The 25,707-nt window shown below is 34.7% G+C and overlaps 1 protein-coding gene across 2 annotated transcripts in view; it reads right to left on the reverse strand.

The window, feature by feature from the left end:
• LOC126913984 (uncharacterized) overlaps positions 1–25,707 on the reverse strand; it is a 226,545-nt gene that overhangs the window by 12,679 nt on the left and 188,159 nt on the right. For both annotated transcript variants that reach the window (XM_050717331.1, XM_050717330.1), the window contains 5 exons: positions 7,613–7,806; positions 5,872–6,051; positions 4,287–4,612; positions 2,605–2,765; positions 258–818 (listed from right to left, as the gene is read on the reverse strand). In XM_050717331.1, coding sequence (XP_050573288.1) covers positions 258–818; positions 2,605–2,765; positions 4,287–4,612; positions 5,872–6,051; positions 7,613–7,806 — 1,422 coding nt within the window. The remainder of the gene's footprint in view (positions 1–257; positions 819–2,604; positions 2,766–4,286; positions 4,613–5,871; positions 6,052–7,612; positions 7,807–25,707) is intronic.

A 25,707-nucleotide genomic window follows, 5' to 3' on the forward strand; every position in this document is an offset into this window, starting at 1 on the left:
TTAGTAATCGCAAAAATAACAAATGTGTTGCCATTCTGTTATGTTCACTGCTACGTAGTTCTACTTCGTGTTAATTTCCTAATTCCTAATAAAAAGTTAAACATTTTATCCAAGCGCGAACCTATCGCAAACCTACCAAAAAGGCAAATCTACCGAGCAATCAGAACTAAATTCTTAACATTCGCACACCAATTCCAGTCACCTCGTTTATAAAAATTCCCGTCTTATGAGAAAATGAAATATCGCAAAATAGGAACCTGGTATATCCTGATCACTGGAGTGTGTAGCCTTGTTTTTCGCCACGGTGTCAATGCCGGCGCCGCAGGCAGGATTGGCGCTCTGATAAGCCGGGTTTTTGTAGCTGAACGCTGCGGCGCTCGAACTGCTCGTCGAGGAGAGCAACGGTGGCATCGAAGCTGGCTCCGAGGGCAAATCGCTGTCGTGTTCGTTGCTGGACAATACGTTCGGTTCGAGACGCTCGTAATCGGTCTCGGTTGCCTTGTTCCCAAGTTCATCCTCCACGATGATCGCGTCCACGCCGCCAGGATAATCGAGATCCGAGTCCAAGTTGCAAAACTGAAAATGTGGTTTCCCTTGAGGTGCGGACAGATCGAGGAAACTCGGACGCGCCGGTGTCTTGGAGGAATCGCTGGAATCGCAAACGTCGTACAACGGTGGCGGATCGATTATGTCAGTTCCAGGTGTGTTTGGCTGGGAATTCGTTATCTGCGTCCTGATCGAGCACTGGTCGGAATCGGATGTCTCTGCCTGGCTGGCCGTCGATGTCGTGTACACGCTCGGATGCTTCTCCAGAGTTTCTGCAAGGATGGATATCATCTCCCTTAGACCATGCTTTTTCAGTTATTGGATGGAGCTGCCCGATGGATCGAGCTTTTTTCCTTTTTTTATGTTGATGAGCACTTTCGCTCTGTGCGTTCTTTCCTATTCCGCACATAGGGCGTATTGACTTTCTTCTTTTTATTCGATACGGTACGAACTTTGATATGATTTTTAGCGAAGGAAGGTTTGGCGAATGATCGAGATGTTTCAGATGGATTCCAGTTTCAATCAGAGAAATATCGATTGCATCTATGTAACGGGTTACTTTAATCCATCGATGTTAAATGACGTTTCTGGTACACCGTGTCAAAATCTTCAATAACGCGTTAGAAGCATTCGATGCTGAAGAATTAATTATTCCAAATTAGAAAAATATTTGAATTTTGGAACGATATAAATTGTTCCTTTTTCGATCATTTCGAATATAGAAAATGTATTAAATAGTTATTTACAAATAACAAAGTTATTTATTTTACACGTTTATATGTATACATTTATTTTCCTCCTAATTTAATCGTATTTCAATAAATGAAATCCATCTGTGTTATCATCTTTGAGTATCTAATATACACATATAAATAAAAAAAAATTTTCTTCTTTTTTCATACGAATTCAAATCTTGCTTTAATAGTACTTTGTTTGCTTATATCTAACAATTTGTTTCTATATTTTCTTTCTTTACCGAATACGAAGATGGAGATCTTCTCAGCGTCAATTTAACTTGTATCTATGTGAACTTGAGTCTAGTTAATCTGTGAACATCTCTTACCTGATAATCTATCGCGAACAGCTTATCTACGCTTTATGCCATATCAAAAGTTCGTACAGATATATTAAATCACTTAAACTGAAAAGAACCTAAAACTCGAAGCTTTGATCCAAGCACAGGTAACGCTTGTTTTCGACGTTCATAGATATTTCGCGTAGGTGATATCCAATCTTTGGTGTTACTTAAACTTAACAAAATACGATATACATAGATCAAAACAATTTTTCTAGCTTCCCAAAAATGGAATTAGTAAACAATGGAATTATTGAACTCGCCTTCTCTTTCCATTTACGGTAGAACTTCATTTATTCGAACACAGTTTATACATTTCGGTACAAAAAAACTCAGGATATCTGTTATTTTGAACAAAACTTTGGTATTTGATGTAGATCATGAATTTTAAATCGCACACACGTTTTAATAAAATAATAATAGATTTGTAGTGTATAGCTTTTTTGTCATATAAATACCACTTTCTAACGTCTCCTTTTCATGTACATAATTTCTTATTTTTCATTTTGAAACTAATATAATAACTCTTTTAAGACTTTTAAGTAGCATAATTGGAATTCTGTAATTTTGTCCACTGCCTATGATTTGTCGTTCATTTAGAACATAGAAATTCATGCTCGGATCAGTGTATTCAATTGTTAGTTTATTTAACTCCTAAAGACTATCATGGCTGAAATTTTACACCATGCAAATTTTGTTCTAATATTATGATCATTGTAACACCATCGTAATGTTATTTATGACCTCTGAAAAAAAAAATAACTTCCCTGTATTTCATCTAACATCGAACATAACGATAATAAAAGTTGCATTTGTTTGACTTTAGTGATTTTCAAAATACAGAAATGTATCAAGACGAAATCTCACGATCAATTGAGCGATTTCCTTTAACGATCGTTTTTAAGACGTTAATCGGACATTAATTTCGTTCCAATAGACGCGGTTCGATCAAATAAATGCAGTTATGCGAGAAAACGATATACCTTGATCATTATCGGCAGTAGGCGTACGCGTGGCAAGACGACGAAGTCTTCTTGGAGAGTTGCAAGATGCTGCAGATGATTGCTTGCAGCTCGACCCACTTGATGTACCTGGTGATAACTTCCGAACTGCTAGATCACACAGCATGTCTACGGCTTCCTGTCTGCAAGTTACAAAATATAATCAGACCACAAAGTAACGTTAACGTGTAGAGAAAGTTTGAAACGCTATCAGAGTAATATGGTTAGACAATCATTTATTTTTAAGGAAATAATCTTCTTAACGGTTTCTTTAACACATATACGTATAATATTACAAAAAATATGATAGGGAAGTTCGGACATTTATGTCTGCTGATACCGAGTTCTGATGAATATTTGATGAGATTGGGAAGATAACGATTCATGCTTATAATCTTTAGCTGAACGTAATCTCAAGTGTAGCATGTGTAGTTCGATTATTATTTATTCTGATTTTTAACAAAACGTTTTAGGAATTGAGTTTAATGGAAACCTGGAGAAATTATTCAGTGAAATTCACAGACATAAAAGACGGGAATTCTTTTGAAAAAGAGCTGGTGAAATTACGAGATATATGACGAACAGTCATTGAAAGGAACGTCGTACATCGTACATCATTCAGTAAAATATTAATCTTATGAAAACACGTTGCCTTTCAGTTTTTCTTACATTTCCTGTTTTAAACTTCAATCTTCCGAAGTAAGTAATATAATAATTTTTATATTCATACAATGTAAATATATATTTACGTATCTTTTAATTAATTTAATCAATTGAATTAATAAGACTAAGAGATAAAGTAAGTAAAAAGGTTTTACTAATTCACTGATCAATTTCTATTAATTTCTATTTCGTTTAATATGTAAAATATACTCTTTTGTGTCGTACTTGCCAACACAGACACGTTATTGATTATGATAACATGAGAATGTTGCCAAATTATGAACAGCTTTTGAATCTAGCTCGTTAACTTTTAACTATAGACTACTCGTATCTGACAGGAGTGTGTGAATTTTCACTTTACTACTACAATCCAGTGGAGAGATTTTGGAATTACAGCATTTGAGTACTTTCAATTGTAAGAAACTTTAACGAAAGAAACGAAAGTATCCGACAAACTAGATATATATTGGAATAATTTATAAACTATGTGACAAATATCATACACATACGCATTTATAATTGTATTTGTGATATATAATAAATTATAACGTAGTGATTTACGTAGAAGGCTCAAAGAATTTTTGCCGAACACACCGATGACAGATACAAAAACAGGAAAATAGAAAAAAATAATATTCAATATCTCGGAAGGAATATGTGTTTACAAATAGATTTATCAGGAAAGAATAGCCTGATAAATAATCTGAAATTCCCAGGGCAAATTTCCAAAAAAGTTCTTAGAATTCTCACTTTTCTCTGCAATTTAATTAACGTACTTGCCCAACATAGCAACTGAGCCACTTATATATCACGCAGTAAAACAAAAGAGACATTAAATCATCGCGTTAAATTAGCGGTAATAGTTGGCGCGATTTAAAACTTTCAATTAGAAGGCGAGAGAAAGAGCGAGGGTATCGAGGGACGAATTAGCGGGAATTTATTTTTCCATTGAATCTAGAAAGAAGAATGGAGGTTTGCCTAATTACGGCAGAGAAGTTTACCTCAAACTGGTTCGCGGTGGACGGAGTGGATGATCAGGTTCGGTCGGAGAAAGCGCGGAGACAGGAGTTTGCGCGAGATCTCTGTACAATCGAAGTCTCACGGTCGGGCCACATTGTCGCAGCAATTGTACGGCCTCTTCGTGGCTCATGGGAGACAACGGTGCACCGTCCACGGCGACTATTTTGTCTCCAGGTCGAATTCTGCCGTCGCTTAACGCCGGCTCCCGCACTAATGCCCTCACGTAATGACCCAGAGCGCTGCTGTCTGCCTTCCTCAGAGTGAAACCCAGACTTCCACCGACCTTTGTCATTTCTATGTCGAATTCCTGCCAGAGAGATTGCGAAAGAGAGTTTAGACCACTTAATCTCCATGACGCATTATCCAGGGTTACCGCTTCCTTTCGCGTAAATGAAAGTCGTGAGTATGGAAATTTGGGAACGTGGGTATCGTTGGTGTGAAAGCTAGAGGATGTTTGAACGTTTTCAGAGGGCCGTTATTTGTCGTACGTCGCATGGAACTGAGAGGTTCATAGAATTTATGGATTTAAATGCGTTAAATCTTTTGATAGTACGTTCATACGACTAGAAAAATTTGATGCTTTGACGACGAATTTGATAAAAAGAAAGCTTCATTTGAATATAAAGGCATCGACGTGTAACATGTGTATCGACATGCAAAATTCAGCAAAATAGAAATTACAGAATTTCTAAATCAAATAAATGTCATAATATATAAAGTGATTTGCAAATTAATGGTACATGTACATATCAGACATATGTATATGTATACAATTAATTAATTTTCTCTAGGTCTATATAAACATTTTTGATAAATATTCAAATTAACTTTTACTTATTTGAAATAAACTTCGATGTAATAAAAATGTTTTGAAGTTTCTTTTTTATCAAATCCAGAAGGCAATAAAAAAGCTATGAATAAATTGCTTTACAGTCTGATTTTTATACGTTTCGTATCCATTAATATGTTCAATGTACAAATACGATGGGTTTGTTATAGATGCATTCGAAACCGTGTATACTAGAGGAAATACCGAAATCTAAATTGTAAACGAACTTCGATCAAATTTCGTATTCCTCTTGGGACTTCCTACATGTAACAGTAACAGACAGTATATTCATTGAACATATTGTTCGATAGAGCCAACGAATTAAAAATGTATTTTCAATTTACCAGTCATAGCCGATATTGTGTAAGCAATGGTCATAAAGAAGCATGTACATAGTTTATGATTAACCTATTGTTTTTAATTTCAACGAATCGAAACTACCATAATAAGATAAGTTCGAGCAACTTGAAAATTTTAATTTGCTAGTAAAAAAAAAAAAAAAAAAAGAAAAGAAAGAAATTATTTTGCTAGTTGAAGTGAATTTAAAAATGATCATCATCATCCTCGTTAATGCCAATAACGGTAGCATCTCGACATTGATATCGTATTTCACTTTCGATCTTTCGATTAGCGGTCAAAGCGGTGGAAAATCGAGGAATTCAGTGATTCAGTGATGCAGGAAATTCGGCTATCTAGCGGATCGCAACAAGGAAGGATTCTTGATAAGAGTTACTTACGCCGCAGGGTTCGATTTGAAGAGGTGGCAGAGGGTTGAGTATTCGCAATGGTGGTGGTGGCTCGCGCCTTGCCGGGGGTGGCGGAGGTGCACCCGGTGGTGTGACACACGTATCACCCGGAAGTCGACACACCACCAACTCGACGGTATTGGGTGTCGTTCGTAGAACTTCGAGGGCCTCCTGCAACAAGTTGCATCGAGAGGAGATTAAAAATTTTATCGAAACTGATATGTACCAGTTTGTAACATGAACGATTCAAAGAATAGCATTCGTGTGTTTAATCATTTAGTATCAATTCGAGTATCAGTAAACTGAATTTTATGAGAATTCTTTTCATTACAACAATTATTATTTCATGCCTCGTAACTGTTTTAGAACAAACGTTTATATATAAAATACTTGTTTGTAAAATATTCTTGAAACCGTATCCCGAACGTTTAGTTTCCTTTATGCAATTCGGACGATTTCTAAAAAAATTAATTAATTAAAGAAAAAGCAAGGAAACCGTATGAAACCATATCCCGAACATTTAACATTTAGTTTCCTTTTTGCAATTTCAAACGAAGAAATTTCTAAAAAAATAAAGAAACAAGAGAAGCGTATGAAAGTAGACAAAAAGTGAAAAGTTCAAAATCTTTCTAAAAAATTGTACAAACTCATAAACATCGAGTTATATCACGACAAAGTTTCTATATCGTGTTCTTCATCGTGTAAGGTTCAAATCGTTTACACTTTACGCTATTCAATTTGCAGCGTAGTTACTGAATTTATACATAAAATTCGCAGATTAACGATTAATGCGTTATCTCATAAGAGAAGGTAGAAGGAGCAGCGTACAATATAAACTAATATTACACCTTGATTCTCGAGGGACAAACGGGCGACTGCACGCAAGATAGCGTCGATCTTTGCTCCGAGTTCCGGATGTAGCTACATTATGCTAATCAAATGCAAATCTCTAAGAGCTACGAGAAGACAAGCCCGTAGCTTCCATCTAAAGCTGTAGTAATCGCTATTTTGTCGCAGCCAGCTCATCGAGTTAAGCATGATGGACCAAGACTAAGGAAAAAGGTTTGCGGTCACGGACGAAAGTTACTCCCGCGTATAAACGAACCAGAATCCTGTAACATTGAATCGTTTAGGTTCGAATAATTTGATATTATTTATTGAAAAACTGTTTGCAAGAAGTAATATCACTTAGAAGCACTACTAAGCGATATTTCACAAGAAATTTTAAACGTCACAGCTCTTTTCTTATTTTCCTTTATTCTACTATTTTCGTAATTTTTAATTTTCCAATTATATTTTCAATCGTGCAAAATATTCTTATACCATTTGTTTTCTAATACAGCAGCAGATATTTCTGATCACCGACTAGTTGTAAGTGTATTTATATTCTATATGCTTGTTATTAATTTCCAAGAAAACTTTTACAATTTCTGGGGATTTTCAAATATTTGTATTATATCGATTATTATATACATTTAACTATCGCGTTATGTATTTTACCCTGCTTCTTCGAATATCCTGGTCGTACTGAATCTTTTACATTTCACATTGAATTTTATGTTATTATTAAAAACAAATATTTATTAAAATCGTTGTTATTACTAAATACTGTTAATATTTTATTAGCTATTCGATATCATCGATATTATTAAAATTACATTATTAAAAATATTACTGAAAATATTACTGAAAACACCAAAAGTTTATAGAATAATAAATATTTTACGCTTACATAGTTAGTGAGGCCGGTTAAAGGAATTCCATTGGCAGCAAGAAGTATATCGCCAGGTTGAAGTTTGTTGGATAAGGCTGCCGGTTGTTGAGGAAATAGTCTTTTTACCCTAACAGGGCCGGCAGTCCCACCACCGGAAACGCTCAAGCCAAGTCCTCTGCTGCTTTTCTGCAACGTCACTCGGAACGTACTCTCTGAAAATCATACAAAATGCCCTCAATTTTAAAGCAACTACTTTAAAAGCGAAGTTTTCTCCCTTTTAAGCTTTTGAAGAGAAAGTCTACTTCGTACTACCTGGGAGATAACGAAGTTATAATTGCTGTTTCTCTAACTACCGATTTCAAGGAATTTGTAATATAAGAGTTAGCGCATTACAAATGAATATGCTTTTCTCTAATTAGTCAATCATCGTGACTTTTCAAAGAGAATTGTGTACTTCATCGGAGAACAAATTAAAAACGAAGTATTTTGTAGTTTTTGGCTGCGTTTAATTAGATATTTTACGAAACAAATGTCTCAGAAACGTCATTTCGATAAAAATTTTTATAAATGCGATGGTTCATTTTGTTTAATACATATGCACGTTACCTGTACATTAAATGTATGTATACGTATCGTATAAGATAAAATTATTTCTACAACTGCGATTCCATATGATTCTAAATTTTCTAATCGAAATCGAAAGGCAAATTTCCAAATTCGACTATTAAAAATTCTTGCTTCAGGTTATCGCAATTTCGTTTCACGAGCCAAAGTTCACTAAGCAACAGAATATTCATAAAGTATAATTATGAAATAATATTTTAATAATCTAATTCTCTCTCGTATAATATTTCTCCATTTATGAATTTTTTTTAAGATACTAATCTAATAAAAAGTGTTTGTTATCGATTAGTACCTTCAGTACTAATCATTCTAGGACGTAGGCTGGGCGTGTGTCTTTCTTTAAAATCAATTTCACCTCGGACAAATACACCAGAAGCTTCGATCGAGCGGTTTGTTTCGCACTATTTCGACCAGTTTATTTCCATCGAATGGGTACAAAGAGAGCACAAAAAAGCGAATGGATCGTTCGTTTACACTGCAAAGACAGAGCACGCCGTCCGTAAATATTTATACCACGAAGAAAGAAGGAGCACACGGTTCTTTTTTACCAGAACGCGCACCATTCCCGAAATTGTAGTCGGCTTGTAATTTACGATGCCTCGCTACTCTGACGCATGACCTAATATTTGGAATTGGGCTAGGACCCGAACAATTACTTTCTACCCCTCTGTTATATGTAGTGTCACTGCATCAGCTGCATATTTCAGTTGTTACAGTAACTTTCACGGGGTGTAACGTCATCCTGTTGGTCATAATTTCAAGCGATCCGGCGGTTTACGAGAAAAGCGTGTTTACGAGTTGCGTGTAAATGCGCAAACAGAAAGCTTGACAATTCGAAACATCGCTTGAATTTTTTGACAATTTACAAAGAAACACTCACTCTCCACGATATATTTATTGTCGCTATTTTAGTTTTCATAATTGTAAATATCGTACTTGGGTATGCGGATGAAACAGAATTTCAGATTTAGAATGAAAAGTGCTAATACGATGCTGTAACAAATGTAAAGTTTGCAATCTTTGGAAGACGATCGGCGATTTAAACAATTTAAGGAATTTTGGGATTTAGCGAAAAAGAAAATATTTAAACGCGCGAACACTTGCAAATATTTTCGTGAATACTGTTTTTGAACTTGTATATGTACGCGTGTGACGTCTGGAGAATATCGTGAAAGTTTTAAAAAACGCTGTTTATCTTCCAAATGCCCTGATTTTTCGACGTGTTTCAGTATCTTTAATTTAACGTTTATGAAATACTACACTTTCACAGCTTCTAATGTACAATGCACAATTATTTATCGAGCAACTTGATTCTATATAATTCGATTATTCGAATTTATATTTTCTGCTTACGGCTGATCGTTTAAGTCTATGACCAACATTTGTATATACCTTTAAACAATTATAGTTAAAATTACGCGACGGAAACAAAAGTACGTATAATTGTACAATAATATATTCTAATTTCAATCAAAATCAACGTCAATTTAGCCAAAAGACATCTACATATATTTCCAGCACATAATTATTAAAAAAAGAACATCGAAATCTATCATTTTGACGTTTTTGACAATTCCAGCATTTCGATGTTTCAATATTTTTATTATAAATCTTTCGAACATATTGTAGCTACAGTTTATTTGAAATTTCTTCTTCTTGCATGTAGATGACAGAACAAAATTCAATGGACTGTATTGGCCAGTCAAATTCGTATTTTAGGAAAACATTTCACGTTCATCAGCTTAATGTTTCTCCCAAACAATTAAGCTCCATTCATTTCTATAATTACATTCTCATAAACGTCCATTAATCTTTTTAAAAGGCGAACTAAAACCAAACCTCGTTGAAATTGGTCATAGTTTCTCTGTGATCTCTGTACCAATTCTTTTTGCCCCCTCGCCTCCCCCCTTCTCTTTTTGTCATGCGGTCGTGGACTTAGTATGGACGAGCACTAGTTCGAAATGACTCGCCTTTTACCGGATATTGACCCGATCCGGACGACATATCGCGCGTATTGTTCACTTTGTTCGCCATTCAGATCGACTCCTCTCAACGGGTAATTTACGTTTGTCACGTTATTGTCCGGGATCGCGCAGTGTCGATCTGTCCAAAAGTGCTGGCCATTGTTGGGATCGTTTCGAAATCGTGGATATCCTGAACGAGTTGGCTGATCATCCTCTAAACGTTCCGGCAAGTTTAAGAATCGATATCCGACCGATTTACGGCTGCCATGTGTCATTATCAGCGGTTAACTGGACCGGAGTGAGCGAAAATTCGAATACGAGGCATTTCGAACATTTGATCGCGTTCCGAGAAGATGGTGAAGTTAGAATGTCGAATTTTCCAGCTTGTAGCATTTTAAATATATAACGTAGAAACTGTTAATCTAAGATAATTGTAATTATCGTTAATTATTAAGGTATATAATTATTAGGCTGGTGCGTATAAATGTCGTTTCCTTTCAAACGAAGCTATAACTGTATATCATTTCTTACAAATATTTTAGCGCATGATTCAGCGTATCTCTTTAACGACTAATTAATTTCGTTGATCCAGATTTACTATTAATTTATCAATTAATGGAATTAGCAAACTGAGGAATTATACATTGAAAGTTCCAAGCCATCAGCTAACTTACAATACAGTACGATACGTCGTACATCTCTTGCGGCATATTTAGTGAATCAATTGTCAAGATTGTGAAAATATGTAAAAACATCAAAAAGTACATAAACATAAATTGAACGTGATTCTAATTGAACGTTAAAATTGCTAAAATTTTTTAAACAAATCAATCCTATCTAAAATCTATAAAACCATAATCTCGATCAAACTCGTTAGTAACCTTCTAATAGTAATTGTATTTGATAATGTTTATGCGACTGTAAGCAGTCAATGAAGCAGAAAAAGAATGTAAAATTCGCAAGTTGCAACGATAACTTTGTGAAAGTAAGAAGCGAGCGGAGATTTCGGAATTTGATTGCTTTCGTTCTTTTATGAATAATACATTAAATCAAATGTTACAGACTGCAGTAAGAAATGCAATTTCAATAATGGCACATGGTTGTTCGTAAATTTAACAAATTTGCCGGAATACACTCGAGCAGGAAATCCTTGAGCGTGAAGAATCTGCACGTAATATCAAATTGCGTTTTATTCCGCTGAATTATCTCATTTTAATACCGCGGATTTTCGTAGTTTCAGAATTTCGGGCGAAATGTTCGTTTTATCGTTGGTTAGATTGTTTGGAAGTAATAGAGTGGATGGTTTTGTCGGCGTTTGATAAACGCCTCGTAAAATTTAAGCGCGGTATTCCGCACGGTGCAGTGTTATTGCTGCTAATATCGTTGCTGATGCATCTCCATGCTCAAAAATAAACTTATTTACGTGATGACATATCGTGTGCTATATAATTATTATCACTTATGAAATATGTAAATTATGTGGCATTAGTTTGTCGTTAATAAAATTACCGGAAGTTTGATCAAATTCTGCTTAGAATAGATCCTTCTGATAGATAGTGAACTTTGTAAATAAAATTCAGATAAAGCGTAGAAATGAGATGATAATGAGAAAATATTTGTTCTGGAAATTTATTCTTTGGCTGTCTGTAAATTAAACATTTTTATGAATTAATAATTTTATTCGACATAACTAGTAGTATATTTTTTATGAAATATAAATATTTCTATGATAAAGCAAATATTTTATATAATATATAGTTTCTGTATATTGCAATTAGCTTGTGACAGATTCTAATCTAATTTAGTTTCTGTAAAATTGCAAAGAATATGTCCGTGATAGGAATTTTTAAATAATCGTAACATTTTGAAAACTGATAATTGACGTACGTTTCTATAATACGAATAAAATAGTATAATGTATAATATACTATGTGATAATGAACTCTAGTGTGCTCTACATAATTGTACTATTTCAGACACCGACTTGTATTATAAAAAGCATATCGATTACTATTTTAGAATTGTTACATTGAAAATATTTCTCTACTATTTGTTATAAATACTTCTCTTTGCTATTTTTGAGAAAAATATAATTTAAAATAACAATTTTTTTTTTTTTTTGGTTACTATTCAACGTTGTGAGGAATATTAATGCTTCACACTTTAGTAAAATTTGTCTCACAATGAAAAACTTCTAATGTTCGTTCATGTTTAAAAGGACACTGTGTAATATTAATGGAATGAAAACGAATGAAGAGACGCATGAGCCGAGTTCAAGAAGATTAATGTTCTTTTTTCTCATCACTTTTGAATTTATTATTCTTGGTAACCTGACTTAATAATTCTTAATGAATTTTCTGTTGGAGAATTCCCTAAACTTTGTTGGGACAACCGAAAATTTTCGAAAGAAATAGTTTGGATACTTTTAATTAGTTTAATCTTTTCCTTTCGTTATAATAGCACGAGTGGGCAAGAACATGACTTACGATATTATTAGGCAATCTTTATTGTTATGAAAATATCGTTCAAAGATAGTTTAATTCGCAAAACTTATCTTTAATAAACTAATTATGAATTCTGAAAAGCTATAGTTTATTTTGATACTTACTAAGAACTTTTACTATATAATACGTTTATAGTTTTCGTAGATCTAACAATTTTGCAATGAAACTTTATACTTTATTATAGTAATTTTTAAGCATCTGTATGATAATTACATAAAGTTTAAAATTATGGAAGATTACGTGTTTGAGTTTTATCAGTATTATGTAAAATCTTATTTTTATTCTTATTTTAGAATTTTATTTTTATGAAGAATATTTCGTATATATTTCGTATATTTCGCGAATAAATTTTATTATTAAAAATACCATTTTAGCACTGCACGAAATTAATACAGAAATTACAAATTAAACAAAATAATTCTCCTTTTCTTCTCTTATTCATACACATTAGTAAAATCTCATAATATTTATTACTTTACATTCGTGAAATTAAATCTACATCTTTTGCTTTGTCAATAATTACGTCAATTATTTAATAATTTTTTATTCAAATTCGAGAATGTTATTGTACACATTAATTAAGGATATTTATAAAACGATTTAACGATTTTCCGTATAAAAATGATTTTATGGAAAACTCAAAGGTCCCTTTATAACCATTAATATTAATATATTGCTTTTTAAAAATTATGATCAATGGCCCAATATTTTCTGTAACTTGTGACCTATAGGAAGCAAGTGGCCACAGCAAAGCGCCTAATCTCATCGATCTGAAAATATGCAAATGGCTCTCGTGGAACGTATGTAATCGCCAAATTACTAATTCAAGCAAGCTCTCCAAATTCTGCTAGAGCACATTTACTAATTTAGGCAATCCTATCCGTAGTTAAAGAGAAATCCAAGGCTCAACCGTTAAATAGAAAAGCTCTCAGAAGCGAAATACCAGGGAGTATCTGCTGAGAATTTATGATCCATGAATTGGAGAACGGTTAATAGTTATGGTTGGACGTATAATTTAATTTTCATTCGTCCTTTGGTGAAGAGAATCCTCAAGTAACCGTTCGTCAATCTCATTGTTTCTGGCTTTCCCTTTGTCAGTCAATCAATCAATTTTAATTAGGTAATTAATCATTTTTCACAAAATAATTAAATTAAATAGTTAAATAGAACACAACGAAATGAAACGATTGAGATAGAAAACTATGAATCACACACGTGTATACAATCGGTCGAAATCTCTCTTGGATATAAAAATAGGATTGACAGATAATGGTTATTTTTGAAATTCTTATAATTAGTTTTCAATAACTGACATATATGCGATGAAATATTGACAGCTGCAAGAGCGAGACAAGTTATGGCAACGAGTTATATCGCTATTGTTTGTTTCCAACGTGCTTCTACTATGCTTTAAAATACCATTTTCGGGTGAAAATGCGCTTGGTTGAAAGCGAGAAAATTCACTAATGTATGCACACAGCGAGAATGTTCGTACCGAAGCACTTATTCATCGAAGATGAGAACGTGTTTTATTATGCTGCATGAAAAATCAACTCTCCGAGCATTAGTGGATTATTTTAGCAAAAAATCGATGTACCCGTTTGTCGTGAAATCTAATGTTGTTCTTAGTAATATTTATTAATTCATATGTTCCTTATGCATAAATGATACGAGGCCTGTGTCAATGTTTCTCCATAGGAATTCAGATTAAAAATGAACGAAATATCATTTTCAGTTAAAACTGGCTTCTTATTTCATGTTTTCTTGATCATAGTGGAACTCACTCGGGGATTAAACCAGGAATATTTGATCAAATCTTTTAAATTTCGTCTCTCATAGGGCTCTTTGCGTGTCTAATAACCATTTCAGCTGGTCTAGGATCAACCTCACATGATTTTTCCCACGATAACGTGGATAAGATTTACTTTGCTAGAAAATTCCCTCTTTTTCCGATAATCCGCCTTTGTATATCGATTTGTTCCGCTCACTCATCCTTTGTTATCGATCGTCATAATATTATCTGGAATTTCACGTTTTAACAGAACCAACATTCCATTTTATTCTTCTTTATATTACACTTAATTTTAAGATACGCGATGGAGTAATATATATCATTTTAAACGAGTGTTTTCCTAGTATTCTAAATAATATATCGTATATATTTATGTATTTAACTGGACAACTTGTATTAAAATTTACAATTTTTAGGCTTCTATCGTGCAATGAAAAATTATTTGCACCAACAACTTGAGAGATCGAAGACTTTAGATCTTCTAAACGAAGAAATAAAATGGTCTGAGCGATGACAGCTACGCAAATCAATTTACACCGTTTATGTGTTATAACATGACAATCTACAATATTTTAATTCCATTGGAGAGTAAAATATTTTCTTTTGTCAACAAATACTCATTCTCATAAAAAACGGAATCTCATCACGTAAGAAATACAATAAACTGTCTTAAAGAAACAAATATATATTTCAAAATATAACTCATTTAAAGTCGACATCGTCGCTAATGACCTTACGGTCGATGCGACGCAAAACCCAGAAGAAGAAGAAGAAGAAGAAAAAGAAGAAGAAGAAGACGACGAGGACGACGACGACGATGAAAAAGAAGAGGAACAAGACAATAGAATTTCTCAAACAAACGACTCTCATAAATAAAATTTAAGATGCTAAAGATGTCGTTAATAATCATAGACACTTGATCCGATATTAAATTCACACACGCACGCACACACACACACACACACACACACATCTTTCCTACAATATATTCCATTTCACTTTCTTTAAAAAGAAGCATCCGTTCTGCTTTTTCCATATCAATCATATTCAACATTCACCAGTCAGTAAGCAAGAATAACCCCGAACGTAAGCTCCCTGGTGAATTCATTTCTCCTCCAGCGACTAATTACTCAAAGTGTAGGCTAACCGCGGCGCGACACAAGGAGAACGATCACTCTCGTATTTCCTGTGATTTCAAGTGTTGGTAATATCCGAGGTAGCTCTGCTTGAACCCTGGCAAAGTGGTCCCGGTTATTAGCTGTTCGCTTTGATATCACGTCGGATCTGACTTCCACCCGGCAGACGTTTCGATTTAGCCAAGATTAGATCTCTTGATCCTATTTGCAGCCCGTAGATACGGCCACTGATGACGCGAGGATCCGATAGGACTATGCGTGAGCGCGTTTTAGTCGGCGATCAACGACAATTAATCAAGATTTGATTAAAATGATCTGCGTTCTACGTAGATCTTGCTGTTTGCTTTTCGTCTCACCAGCAAAACAGATCATGCTATCCGTATGTCTGTTCCTTAGTTTCCACAGTTTGACGGCTACTAGTTACATATAGTCGCAACACTGAGCAGACTAAATGGTGTCATAGAATCAACTGGTTTCGTGGGATCATTACACCTGTTGTGACGATCGATTGTAAACGTTGACTGTTTCTGCGGTTGAATAGGTTCGTGATTTTGTTACAGGATACGTTTGAGATACGTATACCTTGTGTACCAAGTCTGTGTTACCAAAATTATCGTTTTATTTGATTTGGGGGCTGAACGTGTACCTTTCCACCCTCTTCGTAGCTCGAGAGATATTGTTTATCAGGATATTAAAGTATCAAGAGATATTAAAGCATCGAGGATATTTGGCTTCCACCACGTCAATTACACATATTTTTCGTCTTATTAGGTTTGTCCATTTTCAGCTACTTTATCTCGAAATATTTCTTTCTAATCATAAAGTAAATCAAAAAATTGAAGCTTGAGTTTTCTGAATTCTATATTATCACATAGGATGCAATTAAACATTTATCTCAATTTTGGCACAAACAGGAACGTATCCCACTCCAGTTTATCAAAATATATTCTCATCCAACTGCATCGAACGGAGATATAATAATTGTTACGCGATTTCTTAACGGGATATCGTCCATAAAAGAGTCTCGTAAAGGTCCTTCAAACTACAGACGAGGATGGTTTTATTACATTTTCACGAGTTGTCGAACAACTCGTGAGACATTCCTCCTTAATAAGAAGATATTGCATTGCACGAGGTTGTCATCTCCACATCGAAAGTTGGCGTGGAGCATTCGGGCAGAATTCGTAACGATAAGGTCGTTGTTGCTTTTGCGGTTCCGGAAACGAAGATGCATGTCTCGTGTCGGCCCTCGTGCACGAATTTATCTCGGTAGCGATTTATTACGTAATCCTCGGCCGCACTTGCTTATCGTGACGAAACTGGAACGGGACGTTTTTCTATTTATCAGCCGGACAACAGATTCAGCCGAATGGACGATCGTAAATATCGAGAGAACGCCAGAAACCACCGAGTTATTTTCAAAGTAATTTCGAATATCAGGGTGGCCCGCGAATGCCCCGCCGATGCCATATAATTTACGATGCACTGACACAGTAGATCGACAAAGTAATCAAAGCTGAATGACCATATTCTGCACTTGGTAGTATTATTCTACGAGTACAATCATGGGGTTGGTTTATTGCGTTTGATGTTTAGCGTGGGCAGGAATTTATGAAACTATGTGTACGAGCATTTTCCGGTAGATTTTTGTTTTCGATAGACGGGCAAATTTACGATAGGGAAAGTATTTCATATTTTCGGATAAACATAATGGAATAGTTGTGCGTGGTGAAAAATGTCAAATGATTGAGAAAATAAGAGATTAAATTACGAAATAAATTATAATCGACGTATAAATTACGCCAATAGCTCGAAATAAAGTATATTGCTTGGATGTATTTTTTATCGTCTACACAGAAAGCTATAGATACAGAGTCAAATAATATAACACGAGGAGGTGTATGAAACGTGACTGAAATGAAAATAACTTAGGTAAATGATAGCGAAGAAAGTGAAAAATTAATGAAAGCAAGTCACAGCAGCGTAATAAGCCCTTCTGTTAGAATTTCTGCTGATTAAACGTAGATGACATAAAAAGCACAGTCGTTTGAACGCAATTATACGATCTTATAAATCACCTGTAAAGAAGTTAAGAAAATTCTACTTGGAAAGTATGAACGTAGATACGAATATCAGTATGAGCAGCTAAATTATCGAACTAATTAAATACCCCTTTAAAATACGTTCCTTTAATACATTTTTCATATCGCTTTATTTTTATCCCGTGAAAATCTATGCAAATTTATATAAAACGCTTCGTTTGTCAAATATTGCGCCCGAAAGGAATCTGCGAATTTCAAATTTAAAAACCCTGTATACACATATTTTCTACATAATACAATCGCATCACTCCATTTATTCGAAGATTCAATCGTAAGCCTGTCAATTCTTTCAACTGCTGTCTCGATCGCAAACTTTTCTCTTCATAAAGATCTCTTTCTCAAAATAAGTAGCCAACGAAACTAGTCGCTCTACGTAATTTCATCTGGTCGATATATTACGTCACACAACAAGAAACTGTTATTAAAGTGGTGAGATGGTTTTTCTGCGAAAGTCGGTTCACTCGTCCGAAGGTCTGAGCTATGAAAGAGGACGGTACAACGGGGGTGTCGAAGTTCGATAACACGGCTCTCCCTGTAACTAGGTTATGAATTGCTCGGTGAGAACCGGTCGTTTACTCGAAACATTGGTTGCCCGCTTTATTCGATGTGCGATATTAGTATTTCGATATTTAAATAATTTACATTTTATCAATTTTGTATAATATCAAATCGATGAGAGCTATACAAATATGATATGATATATCAAGGCGTATCAAACAAAGATACGATAAGGTACTAAGTCATGTCGAGATACGAATCGTTTTTCTTTTTTTATTTGAAGATTGTATAGACTGTGTGGCTAGACTAATTTGTATTGGAAATTTATATATTAGGAGATCAATATATAAAGGATATTTGAGACACGATGATGGGGATAAATTCTGAGATACCAGAAAATTTAGGCGTATTTATAATATAATAAATTAAACAGGTGATCACAACAGTATGGATTCGAATTTATTATTTTAAATCGTTTAATTCTTATTTTATCATTTAACACAGATGATTACGTTAATGCCAATGCGGAAATATTAGTTAACACAATTACGATGATAAAATAAATCTTAATATTCAAATTATCAATTCAAAGTTAATGAAATTAGTAAAACAATTTCTCCTCGCCTTAATTTATACGATCCTAAATATTCCGCGTGACGATTTTCATTTGTGATAAACGTTTCTTAAGATCAAGGTAATACCGAGCCCGACGAATTTTTTCGCGGGAGAAGATAATCCAGCATCTTATGGAAAAGTGGATCTAGATTAAACGAGCTTCAATTTTCCAGTTTTCTGATTATTCGAATCTTCGCCACTCGCGAATTAAATTAACTGTCACATTAAGAAGTCCATCAGAAATTACTTCTACCCGGTAGGTTTTTCTTAAACACGTGACGGTTCTGTATATCTCGCGAAAACGCGAGCAACGAACAGTAAAAATCGTGCAATGGCTCGTGTTACGAAAGCATAAACGATTTCGTATATCTATCTTGACCGTCTTTATTTCGTTCTACTTTCCACCCCCTCGTGCCTGTTCGGCGCAGTAAAACAGCGGAAAAAATTTCGCTGAAACGAGCTAAAAAAGGTCGTCGACCGACATTTGGTTCACTAAACCATCGATCCGATACCGATAACACATCGCAAACGCCGTAAGTAAGTAGGTATCACGCTCAAGTCGGTGATTAATGATGCACGATTCTTAAGGGATCATTCGACTTGCGATCTAAGGGAATTCACCGCGCGCGGCAAATGACACGGAAGTATGTGTTTCGCCAGGAATGCATAGGGTACTTCATAACGCGTGACACAGACTTTAGATTTTTCAAACATATTTTTCACTGCGCATTTTTCCTCATGATCACTTACCAATAACGTGATAAATTGTGGATTATTGAATTTTTAATTGTAGGCTACAGGTGAAAACATGGTAATTCACATTCTATTTCATTTTAATGCCCTTTTCTTGTGTAGAAATGCAATTTTGAAATTAAATATGTTATTGATCAATTCTGAAAACTATTTTATTTTAGAAACTATTAGATTTTAATCAGTATTTTGGCATACTCTTGAACATTTAAAAGATGTGAACAATATTAATTACACGCAGACTAATACTAATTAAACGAGTTAAACTGACATAATAGCTAAACTAATACTATTCTTTTCTCACAAAATATTATAATCTTCTTATCGGTTTTCATCGTCGAAAATTATCTTTTCATTTGGTTTTAAAGTCGAGTGTTCTCTCCCAGCCTTTTTAAAATTTCCAAAATATTTCTCGCCGTAGTTTTAAAATAGATGTACTGTTTGCCTTAATAATTATATTTCCGGCTTCCACAAAACTTCAACTTATCAATTATTTTGAAAAACTTACATCTTTCATATCTAACAGATTATTTTCATCCTTAGTTATATCTAAAATCGGAAAATCAAGAAAACCATGTTCCTTTACACCGATTGACAGTATATCCTCAGAGTTAAAGTTGCGCTCTTATCAAAAATAGAATATACGATTTACCATGTTTTTCCCCTACGCTCTTCGATTTATAGTATCATCATCTTTGACTATCGGTTCTAGCGATTTGATTATCTCTGATTGAATCTTGTCACTAATTTAGAAAATGCGACTATTTTCATACTCTCTCATCTCTTCCCCATTTTACGTCATGATTTATACGTGTAACTCATGAATGATCGATCGAGTGTACGATCGGTTATCAATTTCGTAATGATAACATGGCGGCGAGCTTGCGTACGCATCGCGTATTTATGATTAATGATACCCCTTTCTTTGTGTAATTAATCAAATCCATTAAGCTGGCAACGATACTTGAAAAACCAATAAAGCGGGAATTTTTATTACACGGATCATCGTTCAAAGTCAACTTTTTCGTGTAATTAACTTCAACTTCGGGCTCCATTGTGTACGTACATATCCGCGATGCGAAAGAATCGACTAATTCTCGGGTGGCACAGTTCAGTTTCAAAGCTTAGAAGGGCACGTTTCCTTCATAAAATTGCTCCGACATTTAATACTTCTCTCTTATAAAACTGCACTATTATGTCTAGCTTTTTTATCTTTTCTCCTCTTTTCTTCCAAAACATTATTGAATTGAAAGAAGGGAGCAACGAGGGACTAAGTGGGAAGCTTCAAAATCTTTTACAAATTTTAGCTTCTATTTGTAAAGTTTTGTATGAGTTTCTAATTTAAGATATAATACTAACTATAAGAATCTGTATAATCGGGTATTCTGCACAGATACCCCACAAAGGATTAAAAAAGTGCATTAGAAACAATTAACAACAACAACTAACATCGATATCATAAACATATAAATATCTTTTCTAACAATAATTCCTTGCACCAGTTCTAAAAGAGAATCGAAAAACTTCCATTTCTAGGAAATTCTACAATTTCCTAAAACCTACTTGTAGGCATACCTATTAATTTCCTAAGATAGAAGATCAAAAGATTTCCTCCAAATTACTTGCAAGCAAATCTACAAATTTCCTAAAGATCCCAAAAATATTCTAAGAGTTACTTCTGCACAAGGCTAAAAATTTCCTCAAAATTTCCCGCAAACAGATCTAAAAATTTCCTTAAAAAAATTACAACCTGTAGAGAGACTTCGAAATATCTCAAAAAAAAAAAAAAAAAGGAGAAAAACGAAAGAACTTCCCCTGAAACCACGAACGTATTAATACGTATCATCGTCAACTTCAGCCGTTTTCCTAATTTTCCTCAGCGACTCGATCGTTCAATCATCCGTTTCCTGCAGTAAGCCACAACCTTCCTGGAAAAGTGGAGGCAAGCAAGTGGAATTTCACGGAACGGACGAAAAGGGCATTAAGGCATGATAACGCGATCGCCATTACTCCGGCTATGAATTACCCCCTGGTGGTAGAGGGTGGGACGCGCGCTGTACCTGGAACCCTGTCGCGGCTGGCCGGACGTCCGCTTGGCTATTCCGTCGACGTAGGATCCTGATAACAACCTGCTCGGAATTAGCAGTGTGGCGTGGCCCGTGGTGCACGCCACCACGGCCTCCAACCTCCGAAATTCCTCTACAACGTACGTATCTACGCTCGCTGAGGGTAAATTAGTCTGCTAGTAGAATAGTAAAATTATTTATGCCCATCTCGCTTGTTACGATTGGCCGACCACGCTGCCTAGAAACAGAAGTTCGCCTGGTGATTTAGAGGATGTACGTCAATGTAGGTGCATATCAGGGGTCGTTAATCGACGAAGGCTTTCTTCAGGAAGGAACTCGTGCAGTGGCGAATTATTCTCTATGGCCTCCTTTCTTTTCCTTTTTTGTCTTCTTTTCTCGTTTACTTTGTAGACGAATCTACGTGGAAGAACGTGTGCCCCAATGGTTAAAGAACTGTGGAGTATCATGCAAGCATTGTATCGCAATTTTTAGCGTAGTGAGCGTGAAATATTATGTTTCTTGTGGATGGTTTAAATAAATTGTTGGAGGAATAGGTTTGATGGTGATGTTCATATGCTTATGAAATATATTGATACCTTTATGCATTTTTACTATTATCCTGAATGAAGATTCTTTATCTTCGTACGTTCTTTAAACAAAATTAAGTTTATTTGTTCTTTGCCAGGATTAGGCATATCGGTGAAATGGGACGGTAATTTAAAATTTATATTGACCATGAAGATCCAAGATAGATGCATTTTATACGTTTGTTAACTGCAATATCTCGCAATAATTCACACGCAGATCCGTATTTTATTCTTGCACCGGTGAAATATATGCAATTCGTGCTGAATTTAGTTTCTGTGGTACCGAGCATGTTTTTGATTTATAAGTTTACATTTTATAGAACTGCAGCATTTCATGATCCGAGATTATAAATTAGAGTATTTTGAGGTTTCTGACATGCAATGCGGCCGTTGACCGAAAATTATAGATAAGCACGCATTAAGGTACCAGAAGCATGTTCGGCTTCAATTCATTCGTGCCATCCATAAATAAATAATATATTATTCCGGTAAATAAATTCCTTTCAGTAGAAACGCGAAAGTATGATACTTATTATTAACTGCTTTTCGTGATACGTTTAATAGTAACTTGCTTGTATGAAAAACTTGCAAGTATAAGTAAGAGAATAAGATTTTTTTAGAAGAAGAAATATTATGCACACGTGGCACACAGTACAAAGAAGATCGAAGATATTTGTTATCGAAATTATTGGCAATCACGGTTACGGTAACTGACTTTGACCAATATGCATGGGCAAAGTTTCAAAATTCTCTCTACCTTGCCATTTCTCACATACGCTACAGAGGTCGTGAGTCGGAAGTTATAGTTAATTGGGGGCAGAAACTCGAAGAGCAGGTCGAGGATAGAAATGATTATTCTCGATTCTGCTACCAAGTTCATCGAGCCTTTGCATCCCTTCGCGATCTTTCCTCAGATAGCCAACCGGAAGTTTGAAGGGAGCACGAGACTAAAGGTAAGAATATTTCCATAAACGTTCTACAAAGATTGTTCCCAGCGTAGTTCCCAAATGATAGGAAATTTTACGTGAAAGTAAAATAAATTTGTATTACCGCGATAAAGCTTAGGATAATAAACTACTTAAAAATTTCCAATCAATTAATTGCTGAATTTGACGAAAAGAAAATATCGGATTAAATTTGCAATTTTTAGGTATCGTATTTTAATCTTTAAACGAAACAACGATTGACAGATACTTTGGAAAATTTTTTAAACAGATTCTACATTCGTTATTCGAACAATGTTATATCGTAAAGTAATCATGGCTCTCTTATTTATAATTTAAATATATATTAATGCAGTATTCAAAACTCTAAATTATTTATTATTTCATTTAAAAGGATTAATTGTTTTAAACAGATTGCTTGAAAATGGTTCTGTCGATGTTCAGCCACTCCAAATTCATTGTTCTTTGTAGTAACATTCATTATCGACTTCTTCACACGGCCGTTCGTCGAATGCCGATAAAAACTCGTCAGATTTCAATCAGCGAGCATTGCGAACACGAAAACCGGGAACGAAAAGAACGAAATCGATCGACTCGCATTTCTAATTCAATTATCGCGGCCGAACGATTCCTCGACTATCACTTTAGTCGAATTTAGATCTTCGCTCTCATGCTTAATTACTGACCCATTTCGTGCACGCCTTCCTACGAAGCCGTGAGTATAATTCATGCAGGGCCAATCAAACTCAGGAAATTTCTATATCCATTGGAACGTAGCCCCGTCGTAAATTATCCTGGCGATCGTACGCCGGGGAACTTACATCGCCAACAATTTAGTTCCGCTGATTGCGCCGCGTACTAGTTTTTCCCTTCGTCTTCTTCATCTTCTTTTTTTCCTCGTTTTTCATATTTCATGTTCACAGCGGCGATATTACTTTGTGCGCTGAACACGTGTTCGTTCGCGACATGCGATGACAAGCGAGACGAATTCCAGAAGGAAGGAAAACTACTTTAAACTAGGCGAACGACGACAACAAGTATGAGTTAGTACACTTTTAGCGAGATTTTTACGCTTTACATTTGAGGGCAAAATAACCAAACAAAAAGGTGGGAAAAATGTGCGCACCATTTTTAGAGTAAACTGATGATTCTAGATTATAACGATTCTAAAATGCATTAACATACAGTGATTCCATCAGATTAGTGTCACTTTACTTTTTGATAGTCTTTATATAATGTTTCAATATTTCCTAACCGAGCTACATATGTATATTGTACATTTTACTATGTGTTTATTATTTCTTTATTTTCTTATTATTATTTGTTATATTTACATTTAAAAAGAGGGTTTTCTTTCTTCTTTTTTCTGCAGCAAAAGAACAAAAGACGTAACGTTACAGTGATGTAAATATTTTCATTGTTACAATACACGGCAAGGGAACTTGCCAATATTTTACCAATTTACGGTATCGTTTCTAGCAAAGAAAAAGTTAAAACGCATGGTTAATTAGCGATGCAAACTAACTTTCTCTTTATCGGTTCGTTACTCATCCACGGTTTTTTCGTGTTTACTTCCTTTGAACTCAAAACCAGCTTAGCTTCTATCGAAAAACTGTTAAACCTTGCCCCTCCCTTCGATTCGAAAGCGTCGCTCTCGCAACAGCTTCTAATCTGTCTTGATTCATCGATCAGTTCTCCTTCTTTTTTCCCTTCTGATCTTTCTTTGATTTGACTCGCTTTAGTTGCGAATATTATTTACGAACACAAATAAGAGAAACTGGTTAATTTATATCTTGCTATAAAAGAAACGCGAAAGCAGAGTGTAGAAATTGAATTACACAAGCGTAATAAAATACGTATGTCGTATTTTTATTGCGACACGAGGCACAATAAAGGTTAAATCGATTTGTCGAATTTGACGTAAATGTGAGGCTACCGGTGAGGCACCTGTGCGAATTATGAAAACGCCATTTCTTTTAAATCTATTCGTTCTTAATTATTAACGTGTTTACGAAGAACAAAGCAAGTATAAAATATTGCCAGAAAGTCTACGGAAGATACTAGATTAATATTTTTATGATAACATTCTAAACTTCGTGTATGAGATTCATACGAATTATATCTATTAATCGTGTCTACTTGAATAACGTAAATTTTTTAATTCCTTCGATAAATAAAAGAAACTTATTTTTCAAGAAAATAAATTACAAAACTTGACGAACTAAATGCCTAAGCTGGTTCATTCTAAACAGATTGATATAGTTTTTTAAGCCACAGAAAGCGGCAGTAAACCTACAAAGCCAATAGATTTAATGAAATATGCAATTAAAATTAAAACGATGCTTAAATTATATCTATCCCGTTTGGAAGAACATGGTAAACTAATTTACAAGTTCTATGGCTTTATTACCTACGCACCAACTCAAATTAATTCGCAGCCAGCCCACGCGTTCTATTGTATCCGTACTTCCGCAATCACAACGCTCAAATTCGTCATCATGTTTCTTTTAATGCAAAATTCCAATCCACCA

This window comes from Bombus affinis, chromosome 3 (assembly GCF_024516045.1).
Source record: "Bombus affinis isolate iyBomAffi1 chromosome 3, iyBomAffi1.2, whole genome shotgun sequence".
Classification (NCBI taxonomy): Eukaryota; Metazoa; Arthropoda; class Insecta; order Hymenoptera; family Apidae; genus Bombus; species Bombus affinis.